Source organism: Punica granatum, chromosome 1, assembly GCF_007655135.1.
Source record: "Punica granatum isolate Tunisia-2019 chromosome 1, ASM765513v2, whole genome shotgun sequence".
Classification (NCBI taxonomy): domain Eukaryota; kingdom Viridiplantae; phylum Streptophyta; class Magnoliopsida; order Myrtales; family Lythraceae; genus Punica; species Punica granatum.
Window position 1 is genome coordinate 9,767,676 of NC_045127.1, and position 15,918 is coordinate 9,783,593.

At 46.9% G+C, this 15,918-nt stretch overlaps 1 protein-coding gene across 1 annotated transcript; it reads right to left on the reverse strand.

Moving 5' to 3' along the window:
- Window positions 1-11,115: 11,115 nt before the first annotated feature.
- On the reverse strand, window positions 11,116-13,851 carry LOC116196014 (putative receptor protein kinase ZmPK1). The gene has a single exon (XM_031525521.1). It carries the CDS (start codon window positions 13,811-13,813, stop codon window positions 11,318-11,320), a length of 2,496 nt encoding a protein of 831 aa, XP_031381381.1. The 5' UTR covers window positions 13,814-13,851; the 3' UTR covers window positions 11,116-11,317.
- Window positions 13,852-15,918: the final 2,067 nt, after the last annotated feature.

Consider the following 15,918-nt stretch of genomic DNA (forward strand, 5'->3'; position numbering starts at 1 on the left):
TTCATTATTGATGTAAGCGTGAAGCCATAACAAAATCCCTCTTCTGTCGTGTGGCTTATGGCTATGCTGACACGCGGGGAAACATCAAACACATAGATAGCCTTACATATCGGCGATCACAGCCGAGTAGCACGGGACTGAGGTCCAGTTGTTGAGCTCCTCATTCTCCTGTACAAGGCAGATATGGACCCCTAACGGAGTCTCCTCGCTGATGGCGCATATGGCTGACAGATCGACAGGCTCGGCGTCTGAAACCGAGAAGGGGCCGTCAAGAGTACCTCCGATGATGTGCGGCGGTGCAGGAAAAAATGAGAGAGTGGGAGAACCGGGATGCCCCTATTGACTTTCCCGTGATGCGCGACGAGACGGTGGAGGTGTTTGTCCCTAAAGGCCCCGATAATCTCGTGGCAGGAAGGGCAAAAACCGAGTCCCCTCTTGTTCTTGTACTCTTCAATCTTGATGGGGCAATTGATCCCCTGCCCCTGTGCTCCGAGCCCGATACCGGGAACATAGTTGTGACGCAGAAGGACCTTCCCGACCATGCGGTCAGCACGAGACGGACGGACCTCTCCATAATCCCGAATGACGGAAATGGTCTCAAATGAATGGAATGGAAGGTTCTCGTCGTCTCCGATGCTAATGTAGGGGACAGTCGTTTCCTTGTAGATGGCGTAATCCTCTTTACCCTTGACCGTAATGAGCCGACCTTCCGTGATGAACTTGATCCTTTGGTGCAGGGACGAGGGAACGGCTCCAGCTGAATGGATCCAGGGTCTCCCTAGGAGCAGGCAGAAAGCATTCGGGATGTCAAGGACCTGAAATGTGACGCTGAATGAGCACGGGCCGACATCGATCAAGAGGTCAATCTCCCCATTCACTTCCCTCCGTGAGCCGTCAAAGGCTCGAACCGCGGTTTTGCTCGGGCGGACGCGGTTGAGGTCCACATTCATTTGCTTCAACGTGGACACTGAGCAAACATTGAGGGCGGAGTCGTTGTCGATCATGACCCGGCCAATGACGAAATTGTTGCACTTGCAGACCATGTGCAACGCCCGTGAGTGTGCCCATCCCTCGGAGAGGAGTTCGTCATCTGAAAATGAGATGGCATTGGAGAAAATCGAGCTGACGGTTTCTTCAATCCGATCCGGGGCTGTCTCCTTGGGAACCTGTGCTGCGGTAAGGACTCGTAGGAGGGCTGCTCGGTGTGGCTCCGAACTCAAGAGGAGAGCGAGTAGCGAAATATGAGCTGGAGACTTACCCATTTGTTCTACTACCTTGTACTCGCTCGCCTTAATCACTTTCATGAAAGCATCGGCTTCTTCTTCGGTCACCTTCTTCTGCGAGATAGGCGGGGCTTCCGGAGCAACTCCGGATACAGCGGGAGCCTTGCCCTTGCCTGCAGTCTCCGGGTTCACGTACACCCGGCCCAAGCGTGTCACGCCCATGACACTGAACTGCTGCTCAAGGTTCCCGACACTTCCCTCATAGGTCCAGGGGACCTTGTTGTCATGGTATGGCTCTCGAGCAGGGACTTCTACGGTGGCTTCCGCGGGGATATACTCGATTACAAATGGAGCAGGCCCCTCTTGTTGGCTCTCGTCCTCTCTCATAGTACAGACACTGATCATATTGATGGTGGGCCCCGAGCTCGACCCTTGATCAGGGAGAGGATTAGCTTGCACGTTCGGGGGCCTAATGGCATTGAACGAGATCTTTTTATCATTGATCAACTTCTTAACCCCCCCCCCCCCCCCCGGCAGTTTCCAACAGTTGTCGGTGGTGTGACCGGGAGCACCTGAGTGGTACTCGCAATGTAGACTCTGATCCTGGTTTGCCGGAATGAAACTGGGACCCGGAACCATGGGTCGGATCATGTTGCCGGCTAATAGTTGTCTGTATATGTGGGAGAGTGGGGTAGGCAGGGGCGTGAACTGCATGCGCTGCCGGGATTATGTCGTACCACTCTGTTGGTCTTGCACGGCTGGGGCTCGCTGCGCCGATTGAGGAGCTCTCGAAGCCGGGGGCCTATACTGTGAGGTCGAAGCAAGGGGGTAATGGTGGACAATTTGTTGCGGGGCCGGCGGGGCTGAATAGTAAACTGGTTGAGCAGGATGTTGAGGTTGATAGTGTACAGTCGACGGAGCATATGCGGGAATTTCACCGAGTACTGTTGAGATCCTGGGTGCCCTAGATTGACTGCATTAACCGAAGCCTCCTTTCCCCTTCTGCTATTAGTTGGGGCTGCTGCGACCGCGGTCTTCCTCGAGAATTCTCCTTCTCCCTTCTTTGTCGGACCCTTTAACCTTCCGAGTTTGATGCCCAGGTCTACCTGCTTCCCGGCCATAATCATCTCCGAGAAAGTAGACTCTTGTCCCCCTTGAAGTCCCATGAAACATTTGAATTTACTGCGCTTCACAGATTGGGGGAAAATGTTTTGCTGCTTCCGAACGCCAATTCGTGGCGTAATCCTCAAACTTCTGCCCCTCCGCCATTTCCATCGTGCTCAACTCGAGGAAGGATGGGGGCGTCTCCATGTTATACTGGTACTGCTCAACGAACTTCTTAGATAGTTCGGTCCAGGAGGGGATGTCCTCCACTCGGAGAGATATGAACCAATTAAGAGCCGGTCCTGACAGGCTCTCTTGGAAAGTCGCGATGACGAACTGTTCGTAGTCCCAGTATTGAAGCATCTTTCCGTGGTAGTGACGGAGGTGGTGTCGTGGGTCTTTAGTTCCGTCGTACTTCTGAAAATCGGGTACCTTGACCTTCGCGGTAGCTGCATCCCTAAAAAGAGAGTCGAATCTAGATAACTAGTGCTATGTCGAGGATCACTAGCTTGGAGGGCCCTTATAGTCTCTTCCATCTTCTTCATTCTCCTCTCCTGTTCGGTCTCCGTTTCGGAAAAGAAATTTGTGAGTGGAGCTCTGGGGGCCGCTTAAGTCGGCGTGCTCGGTTCAGAGAAAGTAATATTTATGGGAGGTGGAGCTTGGTAGGGGAGGCTGATATGGGGTTGTGGAGTTTGGTAAGGGAAAGGCTCAGTTGTGCGAGCAGGAATAGGGGCGCTCGATGCCGGGAAGCCCATCGGCGGAGGAGCAGTATAAACGATAGCTGGAGCTGGCACAGACACGGGAGGTGGTGCGAACATAACCGGATCCGGCGCGGGAATCGTCATGGGCGGAAGTGAGACGATTGCTGGAATGGTGGACTGAGGATGGCAGAAGTCGACCGGGTGAATTGCTGGCGCGCACGTCGGATGAGGAGTGGGCACTGGGATAATTGTCGATGCGGGGGCGGCCGCTATGTCGCCCTCTGGTGCATGAGTTGGCGGGACCCAAGGAGCGGGGTCGACAGTTGGCCGGCGTGCGAGAGGCGGGGTGGAGCTCGAAGACGCGCGATTTGACCCCCTGAGCAAGGCCATCATCTTGGCCATATTAGCGACCATTAGGTCAACCGTGTTTTGAAGAGTGGTGACGTTACCCTCGAGCGTGGCCATGCCAGTAGGATCATGGGCAGGCGGTGGTGCTTGAGTTGCCGACGACAGCATATACATCGGTGGTGGCGGCGCATACCCAGGTGGTGGTGGCGCGTACCCCGGCGGTGGTGACATGCTTGTTGAAATCGGTTGTAGAAGATGGGCCGAGGGAGCTCTGTGATGTGCTAGTGGCGCGCCTGCAGTGGTAAGTGGTGGTGGCTCGTTCATCGTGGGCTGCGGAGAATGAACCGGCGTCGGTGGTGTATTCCCTTCGAAGACAGCGAGTTGATTTTCCTCTGCCATTCTTAATTGGAAGCGTGTGGGATACCGGTGGGGCGCCGCTAGTTGTTAATACCTGTTTTCCATAAGCACGTGAGTTTGATGAAAGAAAATTCTCTTCCAAATAAACATGCAAAGCAATGAAATGAAGAGGGAATGCATGAAATGCATGAATTTCCGAAAACTAATGCTACCATTCGCATTCACTCCGAACGATTTAAAGTGCAATACAAATTTTGAAAAGATAGTCTTAAATCTGACTTCCACTGCTCCCGAGGTGCAAGCGACCGTCGTCATAGAAAGCGTCGGTTCCAAGCGAGGGCCTGATTGAGGTATCTATCCTAAGGTGCATGTGGACCTCCACGGGCTCTCTTCCTGGACCTCTCCAAGGCAGCAGTCACCCGTACCAACTCCTGATCGCGTCTCTGTAGTTCCGAGCGAGTTTGGGCGAGTTCCTTTTGTAATTGGCGTTGATCGACAAGTTGCACGTCTTTCTCTACAATTTCTCGGCGAAGATAATCTCTCTCGGCCCTGAGGTTAGCGAGCTCCGCTTGGATGGCTACACTTGGGGTGGGAGGTGCCCCGGATGGTTCATCATCTTTGTCTTGTGGAGAGTTGGCGAGATCCTCGTGGGTTGCTGGACCTCATTGGTAAAAGCGAAGGACGTACTCCTCTGTAGCCTGAAAATCTCGTTCCTCATGGGTCGAATGCTCGGGGAAGTACAGGCGCTCAGGAACCACTGTTCACCATGCGGCCAAGACCTGTTGGATGCTATTTTGGCGATCCACGAATGTCTGATCCTCCCGCCAAATATGTTCGAATTTAGTCCATGACGTATCCTCCGGGATTGTCTGTAGGCCACCGAGCTGACTCACTACTCGCGCCGAAAAATAAGTGGTGGACCCCGCATGACTTACGAGTGGGACTCCATTAAAATTAGAACATCCAAGGGCCATGGGTCCGGGTGGCATCCACGTGGCACGCCACTTGAAGCCCTTAGGCGGTATTTTGCGGAAAACCTTTATTCACTCGGAGATCTTGCGTTCTTCCACGTGCACGAGGGATAACAATCGAGAAATAATCGACTCCGGGCAATTAAAATACATAACCGGGCGCACTAGACCGAAGGGGTTTGCGTGGCTTTGAAACCAAATTTGTAAAAGGATGGGGGATCCTCTTATTCTTCGGTCGCGTGTTCTCAAAACACGATCGAGGGACCGAACGTTCTTAGCTACAAGGGCTACCCTGTAACCGCGCCCTCCAACCACTTGGAGGACAACGCTGGTCAAGGTCGCCTCGATGAGACCATGCGAGCGAGGGAATAAGAGGGTCCCGAAAATTAGTAGTAAAATAGTATGACATAAATCCTTTCGAAGAAAATCCCCCTGGACCCTGTGTGCTCGGGACTCAATAAAAAGGAGAAGTTTCTCGATTGCTATCTTCGTGCTGCCGGATTATGCGAGTTTAGCATTCAAACGAGTCATCGGAACCCCGAGTAGGCGTGAGACTAAGGTTGATCGGGCAGTGTGGAAGATGGGTTCCACAAAGCTGTGGACAACTGCGGTTCGACCGATGAGTGTCCGGTATTCCTCAATGGTCGGCGTGAGCTCGATACCCTGTATGTCGAAGACGGCACGACTTGGGTTCCAGAATGTGATGGCGGCCTCGAGGAAATTCCAATCGACGTGTCGGGTGGCCAGCAAGGGAATATCTCCTACAAATGTAGTGATATCGTGGCGGTCGACCGGGCGCAGCGTCGTCCATATGCGGGCAATCTCCTCGAGTGGCGGTGTGACTCTGTCGAGGCGCGGACAGGAGAACAAGTGCGGCATCCCTTACCAAGATGAAAGGAAGATCGACTTAAGACTCATTAATGCGAATGGCATCCTAATTTTGAAACATTACATGATGCATGCTTGCGAAAATATAAATGTCCACGGCTTAATTAATGTTACAAGGTAAATGTCTCTCGAAATGAAAAGAATGACTCAAAACGGCGCGCAGGCCGACTCTAAAGACTATCGCAGAAATCAGGATGGAGGCATACATGGAGCTCCTGCAGAATGCATGGTTTTAGTGCTACAGGGACCGTGCTACGTAAGGATGGGGGCTCCCGACTCAAGGGTATCAATTCCTTGAAATCGGGCGGGGATCTTTGGGGGCCTAATCGACGGTCCAACCATGCGACGTACCCTTACTCGGAACCCCTATCTAACCTGTGTTTCCTAATATCGGTCGTGGGACGCGACCCATCGGAATCTAAAGCTAGTATGATATGCAATGTATGTATAGGAAATAAATGTACGGAAAGTAAATGAACCGTAAGTAAAAGAAAGCGGTAAATAAACAAACACACAGACAAGCGGAATCGAGCCCGAACCCTCTAAATGTCCCCAGTGGAGTCGCCAAGCTGTGCGCACCCGAATTTCGTCTCGTCGGGGCACGCATGCGTGCGCCTAAATGCAACGCGGCTTGGGAGTGTCCACCTTCCCAGGGACGCTCGACGGACGCACGTGAGAATGAGTCGCCACTACTTGTTTACGACCCGAAGGTCAAGGGCCGATGAGTTGCCCGGGTCTAGGGGTATAGGATACACCTAGTATGCTAAGGCAATGGTGTGTACGGAACCTGAAATTCCGAATTCGGGAGTTCTATTACGTGTGGGCCTATATCCCACACGCTTTTTCAGTACTCTAACTTGCTAGGCTTGCCATTTTATTCATTTACCGCATGATTTAGGGTTGCATTTGACTCGCCTGTTTTGACACCGTAAATTCGAATAAACACTCGAACCGTCAACTCTCCGACTGAAATTATTACATGAATAAATATACAACATAAACCCTTACATTGTTCTCTCAAATAAATAAAAGACAAATTATAATGACTGAATCCCGGTCGGTTCGCGTTCGGTCATTATTTCACTCATGTTCACCGTATGATTTTGGAAAAGACCGAAAATTAAATTAAATGCGCGCTCGATGTATGGGGGCATTGGACCTCGTGATCGACGGTTTGGAGTGTTGGACCCTATGTGAATCGTGTCCTAAAGGATCGGGCTCGGTCCGCATAATAAACAAGTGCAAAAATGTAACAAGCACACTCAAATAAACAAAAAATGGGGTTTTTTGTTATCTCCGAATTTACGTGAATTAACTGATTATTAACCGGGGTATCTTGGCATACAAATCCTACTTTAAAACAAACAAAAGGAGTGATAGATAGGGCATATAGCATTCAGTATTATTTCAACGGACCCGACAGATATGATATCTATAGTCAAGTCTTGAATTTGTGGGTTATTTTTAGATTATTCTGTATCGTGACAATATGGCTTTTACAAATTAAGAGTATTTTCACCTAAAACCCAAAACCTAACCCTCTGCTTGACTATTTACCCATGTTTGATTAAGCCGAGTTTGAGATGAATTTGTTTTCCCATGTTTTGACCAATTCTATGCACAAACCTACGCTAAGATTACGGCAGAACAAGAACCGGTAGTCATGCCCTTGAATCGGTAAATATGTGTGTGCATGAAAATCAAGATTACGTTGCACGTATCTCGGTGCTTTTGAAATTGTGAATTTGAAAAGGGCATGGCCAATAGTTCTTGAACTGTCGACGTGATTATAGATTGTTAATCGGTTCGTACAATTCATTTAAAGGAGTCAAGTGATTTAATTTAGCCAAATTTAACGTCCCGATTATCCCGTATGTAGAATTTTAGGTTAATTAGAAATTTGCCGAATGCTTTAGTCTACGGATTTCGAGTCGTCGGAATAGCCATTAATTGACCGCCCGATAAACTCTAATTTCCGATCGTCTTGAAATTTAAAATTTTTGATTTTAGGCCGAGTTTGCATGATTAAACCGATTCATGTGAGGTTTCGATTAAAACGAAAAAATAAAGTATTTAAACACGGATCAAGAGCACATTATCACGTCAAGCACGATAAACACACATATTTTTGACATAATCGGTGCCACCATGATCACGATAAGCACATACAAACATACACAAACATAATATTAACGGAATCGATAAAACGACACCGACTCGTGGAAGCGGAAAAATATAAAAGAACACACATTGTCATCTCATATACATATAATTACTAAAACAAAAATATTTGAGCGGGGCACATACGTCGGGAATCCAAATAGGAAAGGATTAGGTATCTTTAGAAAATGTCCAGGGACTGAATTGAATAATTTTAAAAAGAACAAGGGCTGATTTGAAAATTCGGATAAAGTTCAGAGGACTGATTTGAAAATTCTGAAAAAATTCAAGACTGTGTAAAAATTACTGAAAATGTCCCAGGATTTTTTTGAAACGAATTTGAAAGTTTGGGTTGATCTGAAAAGTGAAAAATGCCCCAGGGACTGAACTGAAATATCATGAAAAATTCTCGGAATAGGTTTAGAAATTCTGAAAATTCAGGGAATGATTGGAAAATGATAAAAATGGCAGGGACTTGACTGAAAATAATTTTAAAATTCGGGGCAGATCTGAAAAAGGCGGAAAATAGCCCGGGACTAAACTGAAACAATTTGAAAAGTTTCTTGGGATGATTAAAAAAATCTAAAAAATTCAAGGACTGATTTGGAAATATGAAAATATCCGGGAATTGATAGAAACGCATCGGAAAGTTAAGGACTGATTTTTTAAAAAAATGAAAGATGTCCTCGGGACTGAAATGAGACAAAGCAGAAAGTTCATAAAATCGAGTTCGGGACAAATCCGATCCTCCACGCAGCCCAATAACGCTCATTTCACATCATATCCATCCAAGCAAACATTAATATTCAGAAATAGAGTCCTAAACATGCCACTAAGTTGGGAATTTACCTAGTTCGGGAAGTAGAGGGGTGATTTTGTAAATAAAAAAAATTCGCCAGATAAATTGGGCTGCTGGGGGAGTGGGCTGAACTGGGCTGATGGCTAGACCGGGCCGACGGGGGCAAATTGGGCCTCTACTGGATTGGGCCGATAGAGGCGGATTGGGCCGTGGGCTGCTGGGCGCGGGCCGAGCTGCTGGACATGCACGGGCTGGGCCGTTGGGCGTAGGAACAGGCTGGCTATTCACGGGCGTTCCCTGTACAATCCAAAAGAAATGGAAATCGACCCGATTAGTGTTGAAAGGGAACCGAGGAGAAGAGGTGAGTCGATGGAGTTAACGGGATCGCGAGCTCAAGGAAATTCTGGCGTCGGCTAGGAGTAGAATCCGAGAGCAAGCTATGGGCATTGTGGACGAGTCATGGGGTCGTAACACCGAGGAGCTAAGGGAATTCGGAAATTCCCGTCTTCCCCAAGTCAAGCTACGGGTTCTTTTCTTTTTGTTTTTTTCGAAAAACCCCGAGGGAGAGAGAGCGAGAGAGCGGAAGTTCTTTGTGGTGGAGTCACGGCTAGGGTTTCATGAGGCCTCCCCCCTTCAATCCGGGCGAGTTTAGGGTTTTATTATTTTTATTCTTGCCGAATGTGTTGCCCTTTTTTTGCATAATGAGCTGCGATTTTTTTCTTTCCAAAACGAGCTACGGGTTTCTTTTTATATTCTGCTGAAAGAAAAGAAGAAGAGAGGTGAAGAATGTGGCGGCTAGGGTTCCGTTTTCTTTTTCCTTCCATTAGGGTTTTCGGTTTTTTTTAGGAAGAAGGAAGAAGAGAAGGAAGAAGAGAAGGAAGAATCGGGGGAAAAAGGAAGGAATGAGGAAGATGACAAAAATAGATGGGGGGATTGAGGGGCAACGATCAAAGTTGACCGTTGCCTTTTTTTTTTAGTCTGTCAGACCGGCTCTGACCGGTTCTAACCGACTCTGACTTTTCTGACTTTCCTTTTTTTTTTTTTTTGAAATTAGTCGGTCAGATCGGCTCTGACCGGTTCTGACCGACTCTGACTTTTCAGACTTTCTTTTTTTTTAGAAATTCGAAAATTCAAATTTAACGCGCGTGGAGATTAAAATTCTCGTCTTTGCAATTATATGTTCAAAAAATGATTCGGGACAGGCATTGTGTTCAGAAAAAATTTACGGATCAATGTTATGAAATAAAATATTTTCTGGCCATGAGTTTTCTTTTCGGATTTGAAAATTGACGTCGACGCGCGCGAAATTCAAAGACACCCCGTAAAAATATTTTTTATAAAATTGATGTTAAATTAGAAAAATCTCACTATTTCAAAGGTCATGAATGCTCGAGCAATTTACTAGAAATACTTTCCTCATATGGGGTTGCAAAGTGACGATTTTATCCCCTTGAAACCGATGGACCAAAATGGGGTGCTGACATCCCGGTTCCTTCTCTGTTTCTTCTTCGGTTTTTTCTTACAGCCCCAAAACAGAGCAGAGAATGAGAAAAATAAAATAAAGAAAGAACAGATGAGATGAAAAGCAAGGCAATGGAAATGGGGGAAGGAATTTGGGCCACGTGGAGCCCATACTTCCATCCCTTTTTTTTTAAACTGCTCCAGCAACTTATATATAACATATGTATGTGTGTTTATATATATATATATATAAATGTCAGTGTACGTGTATGTAAGGCTCTTTGAAACAAAAAAATATATACCAAATGGGACCTAACTGTTAAGCACTATTCTAGCTGCTGTGACCTGGGGAATTTCGTCCAAAAGGCGTCCATGGTAAGAGTCATGCTCCTCCACTTGATTTCCACCATCAAAGATTCCCATGACATCCAATGGAGCTCGATCTCGATGCACATTGTCCTCTTAATATGCCCAACGGAACCCAATTACCTTATAGCGAGGGTGGCGCCAAGAGTCACTTCGTCTTCTACATGCATGCCGTGTCGAGCATAAACGCAGAGCAGATGAAGTACTCGGTTGTGAGGAGGGCCAAATTGAGCTTCTGGAGAAGAGCCGAGGCTCCAATGGTAATAATTTCTGCAAAGGAAAGAGAGGCAACACGCTTTATGTGCATACTAGGAAGATGCATTCAAGATGCTACTGAAACGGAATGGGTCATGGACAAATACGGCCCGATTGGTATGTCAAATTATCTCGCCCGCAAGGATTTTGTCTAGTTAATCATCGCTAGTGATGAGTATGGAATGTAGCTGTGATGTGTTCTAATGTTGAAATAATTTATGCAGATTATTGGATTAAATCAATCTTTTGTTTTTGATGTTATGCTGAATTCCTTTCAGGATGTTGCAGTATTAATTTCTTTGTTTTGTTTATTCAACCAAAATCCTTAATTACGAGCACAGAAATATATAGATCATTCCGAAATGTTTCTGTTGCTAAGAAGAATAGAAACTAGCGAGTAAACATCCATTCCTACACGCATTAAGGTTTCTGCCTATGCACACGCATAGTATTCACCTTAAATATCAGCTGCATGAAACCGATCAATCAAAAGCCTCTGTAGTACCAATTCACAAATGAAATTCTAAAAGCTTACTGCAGAATTTTAGTCAGACGAAATTAGCTACAAAATACACATCTAATGAGCCATGCTTTCCGCTTATTGCAAATATCAAGATTCCAGTCTGAGGAGATTATAGGTTTTGCGCATATAATGAGGCACAGTCCACAAGTATAGACTTGGGACTAGATTTCAGCCTCATCTGTACAGCGGTGGAGTATCTCGACCACTTGGCTCATTGTGGGTCTGTCATCTTTGTCATCTGCAACGCATTGAAGGGCCACTGCGACCAGAACCTCGACCTTCTTCACATCATATCCACCTTCTATGGAGTGATCGACGATCTCTTCGATCCTTATCGCCGTTGGAACTTCTCCGCTCATCTTTTGTTTCACCCAAGAAGTCAGCCCTCGGTTCTCTGTCTCGCCTCTTGCGCTGGTATCCAGCACACCTACCCCCGGGCTCCGCCCTGTGACCATCTCTAGCAGTACAATCCCATAGTTGTACACATCAACCTTGGACGTGATTGATAGGTTGTAAACCCACTCCGGTGCCATGTAGCCCCGAGTGCCTCTAATCTTAGAGAAACTTGAATGTTTTACGTCCCCGCGGTTTAGAAGCTTGGAGAGCCCAAAGTCTGCCACTTTGGGTTGGTAATTCAAGTCCAAAAGAATGTTCTGAGGTTTCACGTCGCAGTGCAAGACCCACTCCAAGCACTCCTCATGTAAATAAGCAAGTCCCCTCGCCGCCCCGACTGCAACATCTAGCCTCTTTCCCCAGTCTAGTGTGCCTTTGGATAGGTTCTCGGCCAATGAGCCGTGCTCCATGTACTCATAGACTAGAAGGCGGTGCTTCCCCTCAGCACAGTAGCCCCATAGCTCAATCAGGTTCATGTGATTGAGCCTCCCAATAGTGCTCACCTCCGCGAGGAACTCGTCCTCTCCGTGAAGGCTCATCTCATTAAGCCGCTTCACCGCTGCAATCCAATCACCCGACAGGATTGCCCTGTAAACGCTCCCTACGGCCCCTCTTCCAATTTCTTCCCTGAAATTCCGTGTAGCCTTTCTAAGCTCGGCGTATGTGTACCTTCTGAATCCCATAGCAGCAAGATGATACCCCTGCCTGGCTTCACCTTTCGTTTTTCGTGTCCCAGTTACAAAACATAGCACAAGGAGTACCATTAGGGCCTCAAATCCTGCAATCACCACCGCCAAAATCAGCAGAATCTTCAACAGCGTGTCACTCTTATGGCTTCTGGAATATACTCTGTGTAGCTCAACATCCTTCGAACTGTGTGAGCAATTCAAGGTGGAAGATTCCTGCTGAATTTGGTCAGAGGACAGTATGGCTTTCGGCAACCTGAAATAGATGTTGCCAATATCAGCGACCGAGGCATATCCGTTCAATAGCAAGACCTTAGGGTAACAATTATGCTGGCCATTCTCCTCTTGAAATTTGAAGTGAAATTTGCCTTGAAATTTGTACTGAAAACCTTTGCAGTTGCACAACTCCAAGCATTTCTTTTTGCATTGATTCAAGGTGTAATTCGGGTAGTAGGCCTCATCGTAGCCATAGAAATCCATGTGTGGAAAACGGATGAATTCGGTCTCAGGATCAGGTAACTTGCAGAAGCTCTCGAACTTTGGCTTGCATCCCTGAGACCAATCGCTAAGGTTCTTCCTCTCATATCCTGGGGCACAAGAGCAGCTCCTCCCGGATCTTGCATTATACTGGCACACGGCATTGGGCCCACAAATTCCATGTATCTGGCAGGGTGTGTCGATTGCCTGCCACGAGACAGCCCACTCGCCACTCTTCAACAGGCTATACAGGAGGACATTTCCATCAAAGTCCAACGTCAGCCTTCTTCGATTTTTCTCCCCATAATCGGAAGCCAAAAAATTCCAATCGTCGGACGAGGTGAAGTTGCCAAGAGAGTCTAGCAACGCCACCCGACTATCATTGTATGTGGTCCTCCCAGCATCCCAAGGAAGTCGGTCAGGACGGGGCCAGTATAAGCTCGATATCTCAGGGCCACTGTAGAGGAGCTGGAGGACATTATCATAGTCAAAAAAGAGTTTGTAGTGGCCTGAGGAGATATTTCCACCGGATCTGGACGAGACAAGCTCGGTAAACTGGGTGAACTTCTGTTCAGGGAGAAGCGTATTGGTTGGGTGATCAAAGCTCTGCCACATGACTGTATCATCTCTTGGCCTAGGGCCAGAGCTACGAAGTATGAGGTTTCCGGAGTCGAGAAGGTGCAACCCAACATAGGTGGCTGATGAAGATGAGGCTATGTCCGTGGACCAGACAACCTTGTGGCCGGCATCAATCAAGAAAAGATTTCCATGCTTGTCGAGGATGAGCTTTGAGTGTTTGCCGTTGACTGGTTCGTCTCGATTTGCCATCCAAACGATGCAGTCATGCATGCAGGATTGGTTACTGAACCATACAGCAAATGAGTAAGCATTACGGCCAACTCGGTGAAACCCAGCGAAGAAGACACCATTTGGGGATCTAAGGACGTCGTCTGGATCGTCAACAGAGAGGGCGGAGCCTCTACTGAGAAAGCCATCCCGGTGAACTAAAGATGATGAGGTTAACGAAAAAGAGATAGCGAGGAAGAGGAGAACTGGAATGAACAATGATGATGAGAAGAAGGAAAATATTGTGTTTCTCATTGCCTTGGAATTATTGGGGCTTGCAGGCTGTGAATTGAAATGCTGCAGACTACCTGATGCTTTTATATCTCCATTTCACCCCTGTGACCACTCAACTAGAAATTGACATTGCGTGAAATATCATCTGGTGAGGTCGTTGTGTTAGCATCGCAAGCACATGTTATATGCCATGTTATTGGCTGAGTTTCGTCGTTTACACGCCAACTGGCATACATCGCGCAATACTCCAAACATTATTTCTTCATCATTTCGTCGCTTAATTAAGAGATAAATCTATAAGAGATTCGCATTGAGTCTATCTAGTTGGTGCTCATTTCATGCATGTCGGAGTCAATGCTGTAGCATCAGATTTTGGTTGTCTCCTAGGAGGCCAGTTATCCGGGCCAGTCTCAGCTCAGGTGCGTCCAATAAACAGCGACTATATGACCAATCGTGTATATTTTGATGCGCCCAACTTGCATATCACTTGCAAGGTTGTCTACATCAATCATCAATCGTGTATTGCAGGTGATGCTATAACCCCGACTTGACGTCGGGTACCTGGCACTAGGAAATTTCTACCATTCCTTACGCGGACGACGGTTCCATGCCCCCCAAATCCGAGGAAAAAGGAGCTAAGGAACTCTTCACCAAAGGAACTGTAGAAACTTCCCCGGGAACAAATAATACATTAAGTGATCTTATATTATAGATAAGAATCATAACATCGAACTGAGCCAAAAAAAGAAAAAGGAAAGAAAATCATAACATCATGCGTGGGATCATTTAAGTGTAGATTTTTCTGAGAAGTAGTTAAATTAACAGTAGATTTTGATCCGAAATGGTTAACGTTTCCTAATGAATTATCAAATCTCCATCTTCTTGATATTTCGCATTCATGTGAATAAAGAAAGATGAGATCAGACGTGGAGGGAACGGCACTGTCAAAGTCAATAGACCGAACTAGAGTGGAAGTTCACCAGATTGGAAGACTTTTCTTTGGATCCCTCTAAAACTTGATATTTCACCATTTTTTCTACGTCCGATAGCTTTTTGACATAGTATCTATCGATAAATCAACTTTTTGTGATTGAAGAGTCATCCCACTACAACAGCTTGTAGAATGCCGAATAGGAAATTGAAATTAAGGCACATCATCATGTAACTTGATCGATCTTTCTGCTTCGGGGCTAACACTGGATTACCTTTAAACTCTATATAAACCGATTGTTGTTTTCTTTCTCTTATTTTCCTTCTGGCAGGTGTTGTCAATGTGAAGAAGGTTAGTTGTTCCCTGAATCAGCAAACGCAACATCGTGATATTAAATAAATTTCATATATAAATAAATAAATAAATATATATAAATATTCAATAAAAGAATGGAAAAAAGACAAAATTTCCCGTGTGGTTTGGAGTTGAGACAAATCGTACCATGTTCTTTTGTTTGAGACAATTAACCCCCATGTGATTTGCTTCATTAGACATAGGGGTTTCGGCGTTAATTTTTTTTCATTTTCAGTCCTCAATCTTTATCCTTTTAATCATTTTGGTTCAAAATCTTTTCTTTTATCATTCTTATCATCATCTTTTTGTTTTGTTTCATTTTAGTCCTATATAGAAAATCGAAAGCGAAGGAGTGGTCGAGGCCTCCAATCGGCCACCCCGACCCCGACCCCTCCACCGAGGTCGTCGGTACCCACAGAGGACGCCGGCAACCTCGGTGGAGGGGTCGGGGTCGGGATCGCCGATTGGTGGCCCCAACCCCGTATCGACCGAGGACTCTGAGTCGGAGTCCCCTGTCAATTCGGGGTTGGGGCCGCCAATCGGCGACCCTAACCCCTTCACCGAGGTTGTCGGTACCCACGCAGGACGCCGACGACCTCAGTGGAGGGGTCGGGGTCGCCGATTGGTGGCCCCAACTTCGAATCAACGGAGGACTCCGGATCGAGGTCCCCAGTCAATTCGGAGTTGGGGCCACCAATCGGCAACCCCAACCCCTCCATTGAGGTTGCCAACATCCTCCGTGGGTACCAACGACCTCGGTGGAGGGGTCAGGGTCGTTGATTAGAGGCTCCAACCCCGACTTCCCTTTCGATTTTTTTTATAGGGCTAAAATGAAACAAAA

Coding starts and splice junctions, on each gene's coding strand:
- LOC116196014 (XM_031525521.1), bottom strand. CDS start 13,813: ATGAGAAACACAATATTTTCCTTCTTCTCATCATCATTGTTCATTCCA.